The sequence below is a fragment of the Ambystoma mexicanum genome, chromosome 4q (assembly GCF_040938575.1).
Source record: "Ambystoma mexicanum isolate Mex_15411 chromosome 4q, UKY_AmexF1_1, whole genome shotgun sequence".
NCBI classification, from domain to species: Eukaryota; Metazoa; Chordata; class Amphibia; order Caudata; family Ambystomatidae; genus Ambystoma; species Ambystoma mexicanum.
The window spans coordinates 223257232-223270684 of record NC_090928.1 but is presented as its reverse complement, the minus strand read 5'-3'; the positions used below and the strand labels follow the sequence as shown (position 1 = coordinate 223270684).

The following is a 13453-nucleotide window of genomic DNA, read 5'->3' as shown; positions in this document are numbered from 1 at the left end:
CCTCGTTCAGGAGGGGTTGGTTATCGACAGGGGAGTCGGTAACCGGGGCTTCCTTCTCTACCGGGGAATCTACTCTGTAGGTTTCAGGGTCTTCCTCTTCTTGGTCCTCATCGTCCCCATAGTAGCCAGTCCCGGTTTGCTCTTCTACCATGCCAAAATCTTGGTCCTCACCAAAGGAAGTCTCTCCTTGATACAGTGAGTATGGCCGTGAGTATGGTTGTACCTCGAAGGGGTCTGTAGACCTCATTGGTGTCTCAAACCGGGGCTTCTTACTCGGGGGGATAGGATCATTAGAGCCTGAGGGTGTAGCCCCTTGTGGATCATATGAAAGGAAATGGTCTGGATTTTTATTGTAAAAGTCTGCCAAAGAAGACATCCTTGACATGGCCCTATCTATGTCATCACTGGACCATTTTTTGGAACTGGGAATGACTCTCTCAGAAAGTTTTGGAGATTTATCTTGAGTAGATTTGCTGGTTTTTGAAATATCAGCAGACCTGGTCTTGTCTGCCTGTCTAGGAGGAGTGGAGTGTTTCACAGGTGTGGAAGAGTGCAGAGGCTGCTGCTTCTGTTTTCCCCCCTCCCCATGAGTGGAAAAGTGTTTTCCCTGTCCCTTTGTGGCTCCGGAGGTTTTCGACGCCTGGCGTCGAGGGTCGGGGGTAGAGTCCCTGTCCTTCTAACGTGGGGCCGCGCTGATCTTGTCTGCGGGCTCCGACTCGTGGAGTGCGGCCTGGGGGTGGAAGTCGTCTTCCGACGATCGAACTTCTGTTAGCCTAGGGAGCGAGGCACTCTTGGCAAGAGTGGATGATTGCCTGGAGTCATGCGGCGATCTCGATCTCGAACGCCCAGAGGACACCGATTCGGACTGTTGTTTTTGCGCCTCTTTCCGAGAACTCGACGTTGTCGAGTCTCGGTTGGACTTCGTGTGTTTAGTGTGGGTGGTGTGTGAAGCGCCTGTGTCGCCGGGGGTCTTCCCCATAGCCGCCCTGTCGGACGACCTTCCGAGGTCGGGGACCTGCGCTCGGCTGTCTTTCGATGCCGTAATGCCCTCGCCGTCCGAAAGCACGGCGTCGCTGAAGGCGTCCTCCGCTGCCATGGCCGGCTGCCTGGCGTGGTGGGCCCAACGCTTCGTCGAACGGTCCTTAAGTGTCTTAGGTTTAAACCTACTACACGCTCTGCAGTTCGCTTCGGGGTGGTCCCTCGGCAAGCAGAGATTGCACGTGGCGTGCCTGTCGACCCAAGGGTATTTGCGATTGCACTTGGGGCAGAATTGAAAAGGGGTACCCTCCATACACACCTTGAGGCAGCGGGCTGTTAAGTGTAGGAAATGTATAAGGTGTACCTATATATCAAGAGTGTAGAGTATGTCCAACCCCCCACTCTCCCTACTTGCAGGGCCGAGGCCAGAGGCCTTCCGAGGCCCAAATCCGTCGTGCAGCAGCCGACGGTCGATTTCTTCTCCAGCCGGCGTCGAGTGTCGAAGTTAGACGTTGGGATGGGGAAGGATGTAAATTAATCAATATTTTGGCAAAAGTATGGATAAGGCCAGGGGACTCCGCAAAATGCTTCCGACCAGTATGTCGGAAAAAAACAATCTGAGGATCCTAGACGCGTGAGGGATCTTGGGTACAGTGGACGTCACACTAGGGATAGTATTACTGGCACGCCCTGTGTCGACGCCCATTTTCGAGTTTCGAAAAACAAACTAATACTCCGCAGCTTCCACTAGATGTCGGCCTATGCACAGCATGTGATCTAAGCAGATTCCACAAGCCTCAGAGAGATATATATATATATATATATATATATATCCCCTACTCTGAATTCTTTTGCAAAGTTTGGTGAGGTTTGGTCAAAGGGGGGGTTGGAGGGGGACTTATAGGGCGGGGGGGGGCCCAAAACGTCTTTTTTCCCATAGACTGAATGGGGGGAAAAGTTTGTGCACGCCTACAGCCCAAACCGGTGGACGGATTGTCACCAAATTTGCAGCAGGAGCTTGGTCCCGAAAGCATGCTTTTGTAAATTTGGTGAGAATCCGTCCAGTAGTTTTCTTTAAAACGACCAAAAAATATGTCTAAAAAAAATTAGTGATATCTATGTCCGCTCCGCGGTCACACTTCCCTGTTCGCTCCGCAGCAAGATACCGATTGGCTAATTCGTATCGTCATGTCCGCGGACATGTGACGCGTTCACTGATTGGATGTTGAAGAGCGTGAAGTGCGTCAGATTGTTTCAATGCGCCCGCCATCTTTCATTCGTGTTTTGGTGTATGCGGCCATTGCCGCTAAAACATATAAAACAACACAACATTGCACTTGATAATGCACTATGAAATACTGTCTCGGAAGGTGAGGGTTAATGAGGCTGGGATGGGATGTGGCAGCAGAAAGTCAAAAAGTGGTGTTTTTTTGTCACCAAAGTCAAACGGTAAATTTGAAGTTGTTGCTCAATATAATGTCCGTAAAGTACAGGCAAAGAATTACTGTGTCTGTGTTACAATGTATTTAAAATATTATTGCAGTCAGACTGGCACCCTAGTGTTTGAAATCTGAGGCAGCCACCTGCAGTGTTTGATGGAAACAGCGGGTCTGCAAGTGTATGGGAGTACCAGTTCTCATGAATGCGTTGAGACATGTTGTTGCAAAGTCAGAATGTATTTGGATTCTGAGTGAAGGTCACTTGCTTTGCTTTTTTGGTTGCGAGCTCAGTAGGCCCACCATCCGACTGAACCCATAAGGGGCAATTGTTTTTTGACCTTGAGCGAAAGGGAAAATTCAGAAAGAATGCAGGGAGTGAAAGTTTGCAAAAAGGACCATTTGATAAGGTTATGCATTCAAAACGTTTGTAAGGCACATGTAATATCAGTTCATGAAGATTCTTTGGTGCAAGCACATTGCTGTCCGAGTTTCACAAAGACAATGGAGACGGTCAATATCGTGTAAATTTGCTTTTGACGACTCTACACCGGAACGAGATTTAATTTTTTATTACCTGAACATTAATTTTGGCAATGTAACTGAAGTACTATCTTTCTGTGTAGTTGTCATTTTTTTTAGTTATGGAGAGTGCAGATTCTTGGCGTTTGTAGGCTATCACTAGATTCACCCATGTTCAACGATAATATTTCTTTAAAATGTCATGTATGACCACATCGATTTGTGTATCAGTTTCCACGTTCTTTTTGTCTTTGGGTATTGATACGTATTTTCTGTTATGTTTTGCAAATAGCTACATCCTGCCTTACAGTGATTGCCATGGATTCCAGATTCCAAGTGATGGATTTTTCGCACGCCAGATGCACGTACTCGTGAACGGCTGCCTAACTGACTCTTTTGTGGGACGATCGAGCAGGACCCATTTGTCCGTACGCTGCACTGGCGATTAGGAGTAACAGAACATCTTTTATGGTGGTCTAGGCCCAAGTTCATGCCGACGTCTTGGAATTCACTGTGCGACCGAAGCAGTTGCTTTATCAAAAACGAATACTTTGTGTATGGGAAAAGAACAACGTGTGCCTCATGATTAACATTTTCGATGACAATCGAAGAAACAAAGTTACAATTTATTGAACATGGGAATAGTCCGATGGTCTTTGACAGTTTATTGTGAAATAAAAGTACTTTACAAATTGTAAAGTGTTAATGTTTTCTTTTAAAAAGCAGTTTATTATTTTAAAATGTGACGTGGTAAGTTGTAAATCGCTGTGTGTTCATTTTCAGGTTCTACGGCACGTAGGTGCTTATGGGCGCATTTGGCTACGCTGGAGAGGAACGTCATCCAAAAAAGGTGTAGAATATCATTAGGGTTGGTTATGTGAGGGTCAGGGGCGGGCCATATGATTTAGTGACGTCAGGGCAATTTATGTTAGGCAGATGCAGCAATGGACAAGACTAGTGATTGCGAATGAGTTTACAAAGTTTGTAGGGATTTTGTGCACACCTAATATGACAAATTATTTGTGAATTCTTTTTACAGTTTTGAGAAAAAAAACGTGGGTGGATTTACAGTCAATTTGCGTAAGGCTGATTGGCAACGACCGAAAAGCATGGTGTTGGAGATGTGGGAGTGTTTTCGTATTTGACAAGTGTCATAATGTAGTTAAAAAAAATAGCGGTATACCTTTACTGACTGAGGGGTAGGCTATAGCCATGGGGAGTGGGTAGAATGTCGAGGTCATGGTATAAGGTCATGATCCGCACAATGTGGCTTCTGGGCATGACCAGAAGGGAGATAAGATAGGATTAAAGTGGCCATGTCCACCTGGGACTGGCTTTGTGGTAAAGTTGTTCGACATTAGGAAACATTTGAAAGGGAAGAAAAAAGTGCTTGTGGTAATATGTTGACAGGGTTTCCTTTTTGCTTTTTGCAGGCTGCCATGGAAAGCGAAGAGGGGCCCTGTATGGAACACCCGCTTTCCCTTTCTATGGTGGCCATCTTGGAAAAGGATTTTGTTTCCTAAACCGGGACGCCATAGGCGTCCCGGTTTAGGACGAAAAATCCTCTTTTAGTAGCACGGTTACTGCTTTGGAAATCTAGATGGTTTGTGTTATGATTGCTTGTCTAGGTCTGCTGAATCTGGTCATGTGCTTAGTGATGTCATGCCAGTGTCAAGTGGAATGTTGATTTATGAGTGTGAGAATGCTGTGCGAGTGTTCTGTAACAGTATCAGTTGGTCCCTCCCTCCCTGGGTGATGGGTGCCGGTGATCTATTGTCCTATACCTGATGTCTCCGTCTCATGCAACTGTAACTTAAGAAGCTGAAGTAAACTTATAGAGAAGCAACATATATCTGCCTGGACTGTGCTTTCTAACATTGGCGACAAGGATTTCTCTTAAAAGTGTCCATGGTGCAAGGAGAAGGAGAAAACAGACTGAAGAGTACTGCTGCGGGGGGTGCAGTAGACATCAGGACCAGGAGATGAAAAGGACAACACCGCCCCCAAGTAAGCAAACCCATCACCCAGGGCGGATAAGGGAGGAGGTTCAAGGTATCGTTATCAATAGGATCAGCAGCCCGTTTGTCATTGGGAGTGCTGCATCCCTGGACTTGAGAAGTATGGTTGTAATTCATGAGGTTAAGCGCCCTTAGCAGACATTGACCAGCAGCTCATTGACCTTTGGGAGTGCTGTGTCAGTGCTCATTAGGGACTTCCAGGGCCATCCCAAGTGGATTGTGATTGGTTCTTAAGGCGGATGCGCCTGGAATGCAAGGTGGTGTAAGGGAGACCTCGGTGAAATTCAGATGCATCTCAAGTTTCCCTCGAGGTCCACATGGGCATTGGAACAATGTTTGCGAACGCCTGTTGTGTTTTCCGAGTATTGGGAAGTGACTTGGTGCTATTTTGGCGGTGCCCTATGAGAGCGCAATTCACAGTACAGTGCGGAGGCCAAATGGACCGTTGGTCATTTAGCAGTGCAGGAGTTCTGCAGCCTTTGACTGCAGGCTTGAAAATGATGACGTCATCAATCAGAGGGAGCTGGCGGTGGAATCGAATGCGTCTTCGACGCGTTCTTCACAGAGAACTGTAAATGGGACAGCTCCAGTTTCAGAGTAAAGGATCTTTCACGCAAGGACGCAACGTCATGTTTTAGAGAACCGTAAGAGGACGTCGACCTATGGAGAGAAGGAGAGAGCACGCCCTCGTTTGTCACGTAGAGTCAATAGCGCCGAAGTGACCGCGGTGCAGCAATGCACGCCCATCGCATGAGTGCCGTAGTGACCGCGGTGCATCAAAGCCGTTCTGACTTCTGGGGCTTGAGCAATCAGCCAACGATGGCGAGCACGTTGCAGGCGACCGTCTGGGCGTCATCCGATTATGAGGATGTGCGCAGCATGTGCATGTACGGTCTCATTGGGATAGAGGCTGCATGCAGCAAATGCCGCTCCGCCCGGATAGCGAGGCGTCAGGTAGTGGCCATCGTTCCGGTAAACATAGGTTTGTGGTATCACAAGATACTGTGAGGTGAAGAAGTTTTTATCATATTTTGTTAAGAAGTCTTTAAATGATATTTAGTTCATTTTTACAAAAGAAATGTGTGCTCAGGAATGCACTATTTAATCGGTTGTTGGAGAATATTGAAGTTAAGTCCAAACATGCAGTGTGAATCTGTTTTAATAACTGTCACATGTGTGAGGATTGGCACTATGAACGTGCGTCCTGGGTGTATGAGAGAGCGCTGTTTGTTCTGCTTAGAAACCCAACATATTTTGAGGATTTACAGGTTTATGGACTTTCATGGATATTGTTATTATTGATGGCATAATTAAAAGCGAAACAATAATATAGCTGTGGAAAGCATTTATGTATGGAGCTTATGTGGAGTGTATGTGGGTGAAGGAGAGCTAGATTAACATTGAGGATTTTCAGGTGTTAGGTTGTTATTCAACTATTTGGACTTTTTGGCATTCAATTACAAGATGGACTTATAGGCATACCATATTATCACGATGTGAAGCAATATTGCGTGTGCTAGGTATAAGATGCTAGAGTTTAAAAAAAAAAAATGTTAAATGAAGATGTAGAAATGTCATGCATATCCACGTACTTGAGAAGTATGGAAGTGAAGACATGTCACTAGTATGTTATCTAATTAATAGGTAGGGATGTATAAAAGAAAGAGTGGATACAACATTCGTTTTTAATTAAGTATACGTTTTCGATATTGGGGAGGTAGCACCTCCGTTGGTGTCAACGGTGGATATTTCCGCTGTTTTGACGAGTATTGTTTGGTGGTAGCGCCACTTAATAGTGCACTCTTTTAGTGAAGTTAGTAGCACTGTTTGGGGTCACAGAGATTACGTTTTGTGATGCGACTAAGGTGAAGTAGCGCCTCTTTTGGTTACCCATTGGTTTTTGAAGTAAGGGATGGAAGTAATGTCTCATTTGAGTTTGACAGGAGATGAGTGTCTTCTTAAAGGGGATCAAGTGTTGCTGGGTGGTAGCACTCACAGTAGTTTTGGGTTTTGGTGCTTTGTATCCGAGGTAGCGCCTTGGTATGAGTTAACCGTTGTGAGTTAGCATCTCTTTTGTTATTGTGTCGAGTGAGGTCAAACCTGGGGGTAGCGCCCTGTCAGGAATTTTAGTGAGTGGGAAGTGAGATGTGCACTAAGGAGAATGGGAGTTGTAGGTCTGGTGACTTTTGGATATGGCAATAGTGCACTGTGTAGATAGGCCGACATTGTTAGGGACAGCTGGTAAAGTTAGATGAAGTGTGTTGCTGGTAGGGGACGCCCTCTAGTTAATACTATGTTAAAGTTAAAGATGCTGTCCAAGATGAAGAGTCGCATGATAATTTGTTTATCTTTGTGTTATGTGTTAATCTTGGCTATTGTTTTCTTTGGTCACGGTTTGTTTATGGGACTTGTTAGTGCTGCCATTGAGATTAGTAGTTAGGTCAACCCCATGTTTTGTTGGTGGTCTTGGAGATGGATGGCCAGCATCTTGAAGTTTGTTGCAGGATCTGTATATCTTGGTGTGGTTGGGTGGGCTCTGTTGGCATAGACCATACATGTATCTGTTTGTATGTTTGTGATGCAGGCACGGTTGACGATATCTGGTAGCAGTGTTTTTAGCGGTTTATGGGGTCTCTTAACAGGTATGGTGATTCTGTTGTCCTTCTGGATGACTAGTATTGCGTCAGGATGGCAAGCTGTGCTTCAGGGTGGCAGCCTGGAGGCTCGCCTGTGGCGGGGGCAAGCGGAAGGATATATGTTATTTTAGTCATGGTTTGGTTTGTAGGGTGGTCTTAGCCTTGTGTATGGGCTGGTATGTGTCTAGAGTGTGAGTCTAGAGTCTGTTCGTGGCAGGGACAGACAGAAGGTGATTTGTGTTATTATAGAGGGTGACCTGGATTTGTAGGTGCATTTTGGAATCGCATAGCTGTAAGAGTATCTTGTGAAGTTTGTATGGTGCATGGTGGTGTGACTTGCCTGTAGGTAATGTGCTTGTTGTTTGTGTACGTGTTTCGGTAAGGAGGGAGATGTCTTATGATTGCTTGTCTATGTCTGCTGAATCTGGTCATGTGCTTAGTGATGTCATGCCAGTGTCAAGTGGAATGTTGATGTATGAGTGTGAGAATGCTGTGTGAGTGTTCTGTAACAGTATCAGTTGGTCCCTCCCTCCCTGGGTGATGGGTGCCGGTGATCTATTGTCCTATACCTGATGTCTCAGTCTCATGCAACTGTAACTTAAGAAGCTGAAGTAAACTTATAGAGAAGCAACATATATCTGCCTGGACTGTGCTTTTTAACAGTTAACGGCATTAATCCCCCATTTTAAGGGTTGAAGGGGGGGGGGGGTAATGATCCAGAGATCTTGTTATGCACTCTTGCTTCGATTGGGCTGATAACTTGGCCCGCTGGCCCTTAATTAACCGTTCCAGTCCCTGGAACGGAGGATGAACGCTACAATATTCCCATTTGCATAACACAAACTGCAAATGGAAATGTTGGAAAATCTTATTGCGTCTATGTACTTTACTAAGAAATATAAAGTAGATGGAGTCAATGCGATTTTTTTTTTAGTTATATTTTTAACTGTGAAAGGTGGTTCTTAAAGGAACATTTATTTTGTTTACGGATGGCTTTTTTTTGGGAGGACAGCTAAGAACGAAAGTTGCGGACGGAAATGAGCAAAGAGGCACCAAACAGTAATATGGAGGGGTAGGTGGACGGGGGAAAATGTTGTGCTTGTGTTATTTGTAAGGTAGGGGCAGCGTTTCTCGTGCTCCTTCATTACAGCAGTGGTGCTGTTTCTTGGGGAGGAGGGATGGCCTTAGCTCATGTCGTTTTCAGATAAATAGTACTTTTGCTAAAAGTATGTTCTTGTACTAGATTGTTAATGGATGAGTACGAATAGGTGTTGGAACTGTGCAAGGGAAATGTTGAAGTTGCAAGTTCCTACATCAGTAAAAAATGTAGTTCCACAATGTCCACGAGGCATAGTTCTTATTGTTAAGTGTGTACGGGTTCTCGGACATGGCACAATGTTGTGCGCCAGCATGTGGTCATGTGGCATTCTCTGGAAGGTGTGCAATGAAGTCAGATGTTTGTTTACATTATGGTTACGTGCCACTACTAGAAACCTATGAAATTCAGTAAAAAAAACTTTAACGGACGTTATGGTTCCAAGTAAAACCAAAAAACCCTTGAAATTCCCCAGTTATGGACAGCTAAGCAACCATAACTCGCGCCACCTCTGTGCACTGCTAAGACTAACACCCAGGACATTAAAGAGGACATCACAAATGTCATTGATGACATCACTGATGACACCACATGTCTGGCTCCCCCTTTTTTCCTTTACTGACATATCTAGGCCACATGGTTTTCTTCAGTAACAGTCAGGAATTAAAAATTGAAAATGTACTACATTTGTAGATGTATCCTTCAAGTATGTTCTTACAGTAATTCCCTTAGGGTCCAGTCAAATCATGTGATACATACGCAAAGGGTAAGTAGCAGCTTTGAAACAGAGCAATCATTTCTCTGCATAAAAGGTAACCAGTTAGGTTATGAACACTTTCTGCTACTACTGCTGCTTTTTTCCTTACAAATATGAGTATATACAAGGAAATTGAAGTATGTGTTGTTGTCTGTGTTTTGTCTGTGATAATGCAATTATGTAGTAAGTGGGTTTTATTACCTAGTTATCACATGTTTCACAGTACGCAAAACTCTAATAAGAAAACCGTTATCATTTCACTATTCAACATGGCAAGATTATGAATATTGCACCTCCTTCATGTATGCTGCACACAATGCCTATGTTTCTACATGAGTAGCTTAGTATACTGGATAGAACTTCATAATAGAATGCTATTTATATCAATGCATTGCTTAATGCACTAATTAGCACTTGATATTTATTCCAATGATCCTTGACACTTTTTGGTCAACATTATAATAAGAATCCCTTCTACAGAGTTTTCATGAAAAGTAAATGCACATGTGATGTAATCAATGATGTCATCAATGGGTGTTAGTCTTAGCAGTGCACAGTGGTGGCGCGAGTTATGGTTGCTTAGCTTACCATAACTGGCGAATTTCAAGGGTTTTTCGGATTTACTTGGAACCATAACGTCCCGTTAACAACTTTTTTTGTAGTTATATATATATATATATATATATAAAAGCATGGCAACATTTTTCTCATGTCTTGCTTTACAGACTGCAAAACGCAGACGCAAAGCCGTTTTAGTTTCAATGTTTGAAAACCCGGCTTTTCATGTAGAAGGGGCCTTTGATTTTCTTCTGCAAATGCGGATTAAAGACTGCATTTCAGTCGGCCTTTCCTTTTGTAATGACAGATGGGCCTTTTGATGTCCAATAATTGGCAACTCACATAGCCTTTCCATTTTATCACAGCTCTTCCAAGTAAGTCTTCGATCTGTTGGTCTACATGTATGTCTGCATGGACTTTTTTGGTAGATATCCCTCAACAAGAGTATTGCATCACCTTTTATGGGCCCTCCCTTCGTTGTCCTCTATAAAGGATATCATCTTGGTCATAGTGGTATCGAACTTTTCTCAATCCAGCCCTGTTTGGGCTTACGAGGAGAGGAAGTGGTTTCCTATTCAGGCTCGGAAAAGCCTAGGAGGTCCTTCTGTATGGAGGACATTAGGGATTCTCTGTGCACTTCTCCCGTTGTGTGCATCATACCCAGTTTGTGAGTCAACCCCTCCTTTCCTATGTTTTTTCTTTACTGTGTGTTGAAAGTACATATTTATGTTTTACTGAGTCAGGGTTTAATGCTCTTGACACTTTGTGACCACCCCAAATGTTCAGCACTCAATTTGGAGTGGGACTACTCTGACTTTAGCCTGATGTGGTGTTTGGAAAGCAGGCTTCTGAACGCCAGGAGTTTTCTCCAAGGCATGACTTCACATCAGACCTACAGAGCTGGGGGTTTGCTGCAAGGATTTGCCTTCTAGCTCATCGCTTATGATCTCTTTGGGATCGCTGTCGAACCAAATACTTGCTTCCTTGACTTCAATGTCCTCCGCAGGAGCAATCTTCTTGCCCCGAGTTGTCGATTTGCATAGCAAGGCACTCAGTGTTTCCAGTTAAAATGGCGGCAAGCTCGACACAGATCCTCATTTGGTCACTTGGAAGACAGTCATCGAACACATGGTGTGTGTCCTACAACTAGGGCAACATTTAAATGAGGTGTGGAGCAAATCAATGGTCTTGTGGGGATAAAACTAGGGTGAAATAGAGGCATTCTAGAAGTCCAATGTGAATTCTTAAAACCCCTCTCACTACTCTGGACCTTTTCGGCAAGAGATCAAGTGCAGCCTCTGATCTGCCTCTGTTCCACTATTCGATAGGCATTAAATGGCAGTGCACTTTTGGTTTCAATGATACGGCAGCGGCAACCGTTGATACTCTGAATATGTGTTGGTGCATGAAGATCTTAGATCCCTGTAAATGCATTATAGGGATAGTGTGAAAAGCATCCCCATGTCAATGCCCCCTTTTTGATTTTAAAAACGCAAGACTTAATACTCTAAGCCAACACCTAGATGGGAGCCTACTCGAAGCGCCAGAGAGAGAGGCAGAGAGGAAATGAGACAGATAAATAAATGTAAGGCTCTTAATGGCCAAAGTTTGCCTACAAAAGGCCGCTCAATACAGCCCACTGTCCGCCATCCTCCCTAGGTTGCTAGTTATCCGCCCCCCCCAAAAACAAATCCTCCTTTCCGCGCTCCTATCAGCCCACGCTCCCTGGGCCCTCCTCCATTGTTGCTTGTGGTCTGTAATCACAGGACTGTTGCACTGTGCATCGTCCTACGTCTGTGCATCAATCTTCAGCCTTGCGATATGCATATTTATATTTCAGTACATGTGTAGGGGCCTATTTTACACTGCTAATAGCCCCATCTCTATTAAGATTAATGTCTGACTGCTCAGTCACAATACTGGCTTAGTCTTCTGTACCTCCCACCAAATGGTTTATAAAACACTTCCTCAAAACCCGCTGGTGGGATTCATGCTTGGACATCTTTGCTCATGGGGCTCAAACCATAGATGGATGGACTCTCACGTCAGTTGGCATGAATGTCGATGGAGCAGTAGCGGTTAAAAATCTAGATTTGGCATCCTGGTGAGGAACCTGGGCTAGCCAACACCTCTGAAGGAGTCCTACATGGATCACTACATTTGACTTTCCGTAAATTGCTATGGCAAAGGCACACAGCAAATTCAAAGCCTGAAAACAGTGAAGCATTCTAAGGAAGTGAACCTGTGTGATATCATATGATCCAATGTACCTTCCTCTAGATAACGACCAAGAATACTGAGACTTGGCAAGTTTTAACTAATTGGAGCCATGTGGGTATGTACAAAATGCCCTTAATATGAGGCTTCTTATATAACCTGGGGTAGCCGTGCCCAGAAACTTTTCGTATTAAAAGCTGGAAAAAAGGAAGGTCAAAAGGAATAGGGTTTTCAATTATCAAAGCAGTTTCTCTCCCCCACACTTATTACTTTTCATTTATGTAAAAGCTGCCGCCAATTCATAAAAAGGTTTAGCCCAGATGCAGAATAAGAGAAGCATATCGTAACTTATTGTAAATTCAAGCCAAATTTTGAGAACAAAATCTCTGCAAAACAAATACTTGTGTAAACAATCAAGCCACCACTACAATAAACAACAGTACTTACTTTGATTTTACAGTCCATAGAGCAAGACAGCAACAAATGCCCAGAGAGTGGAAACAGTCTGACTGCACTGACACCCTTTAAAGAAAAAGTAAGAAATATATATATTTTTTTAAAAGTAAGAGTCCTCTTGCAATTTACTATGCAACCATTAATGCACATACAAAAAAAACAATAGCATAGCGCCACATAAGGGGTTGGGGGTGGGGGGGGGGTAATGGGGAGGGCTGTGTGTGTTCACACAAGGATGAAATGAAAGCTTCCAATTAAAAAGCAGAGGTAACTTTGCAGATTTTTTTAAAACAAATACACCACGCAATGGAGTAGACTTTATACTTGAAATAGACCATTCAGCCTATTGGGATTACACAATTTTAAAAAATATTAAAAACAATACATTTCTGCAAAGCGTGCATAATATATCAATAGGTGTGAAAAATGCCCTGAATAGTGAACGTACACCTTCACAAACTGTGCACAGGTCACACTCACTCTTCAGAAACATGGGGTCAGGATGCCAATATCTGGAGCACAGAAGGCTTCTCCAACTATACCACGCAGGATCCTTTCAGTCCACACAGTCCGAAAGTGTGTGATGGGCAAGTGGCTGTGGTTGTCCATAACAAAAATGTGCTCTGGCACTTTATTGGCATGTCCGCCTTCCAAAGCAACAGCCATCCACCCCCTCCCCACAACCCTATCATAGACCCAATAAGATGGAGTTAAGTCACCCCAAGGCCTGGTCATCTAACCAAGTTTCTTTCTCTAAGTTGCTCACTTAGTGCCCGCCA

At 44.2% G+C, this 13453-nt stretch overlaps 1 protein-coding gene across 1 annotated transcript in view; it reads right to left on the bottom strand.

Moving 5' to 3' along the window:
• CDC40 (cell division cycle 40) overlaps positions 1-13453 on the bottom strand; it is a 1027131-nt gene that overhangs the window by 576882 nt on the left and 436796 nt on the right. The window contains exon 8 of the mRNA XM_069607756.1: positions 12666-12740. Within this exon, the coding sequence (XP_069463857.1) occupies positions 12666-12740 (75 nt within the window). The remainder of the gene's footprint in view (positions 1-12665; positions 12741-13453) is intronic.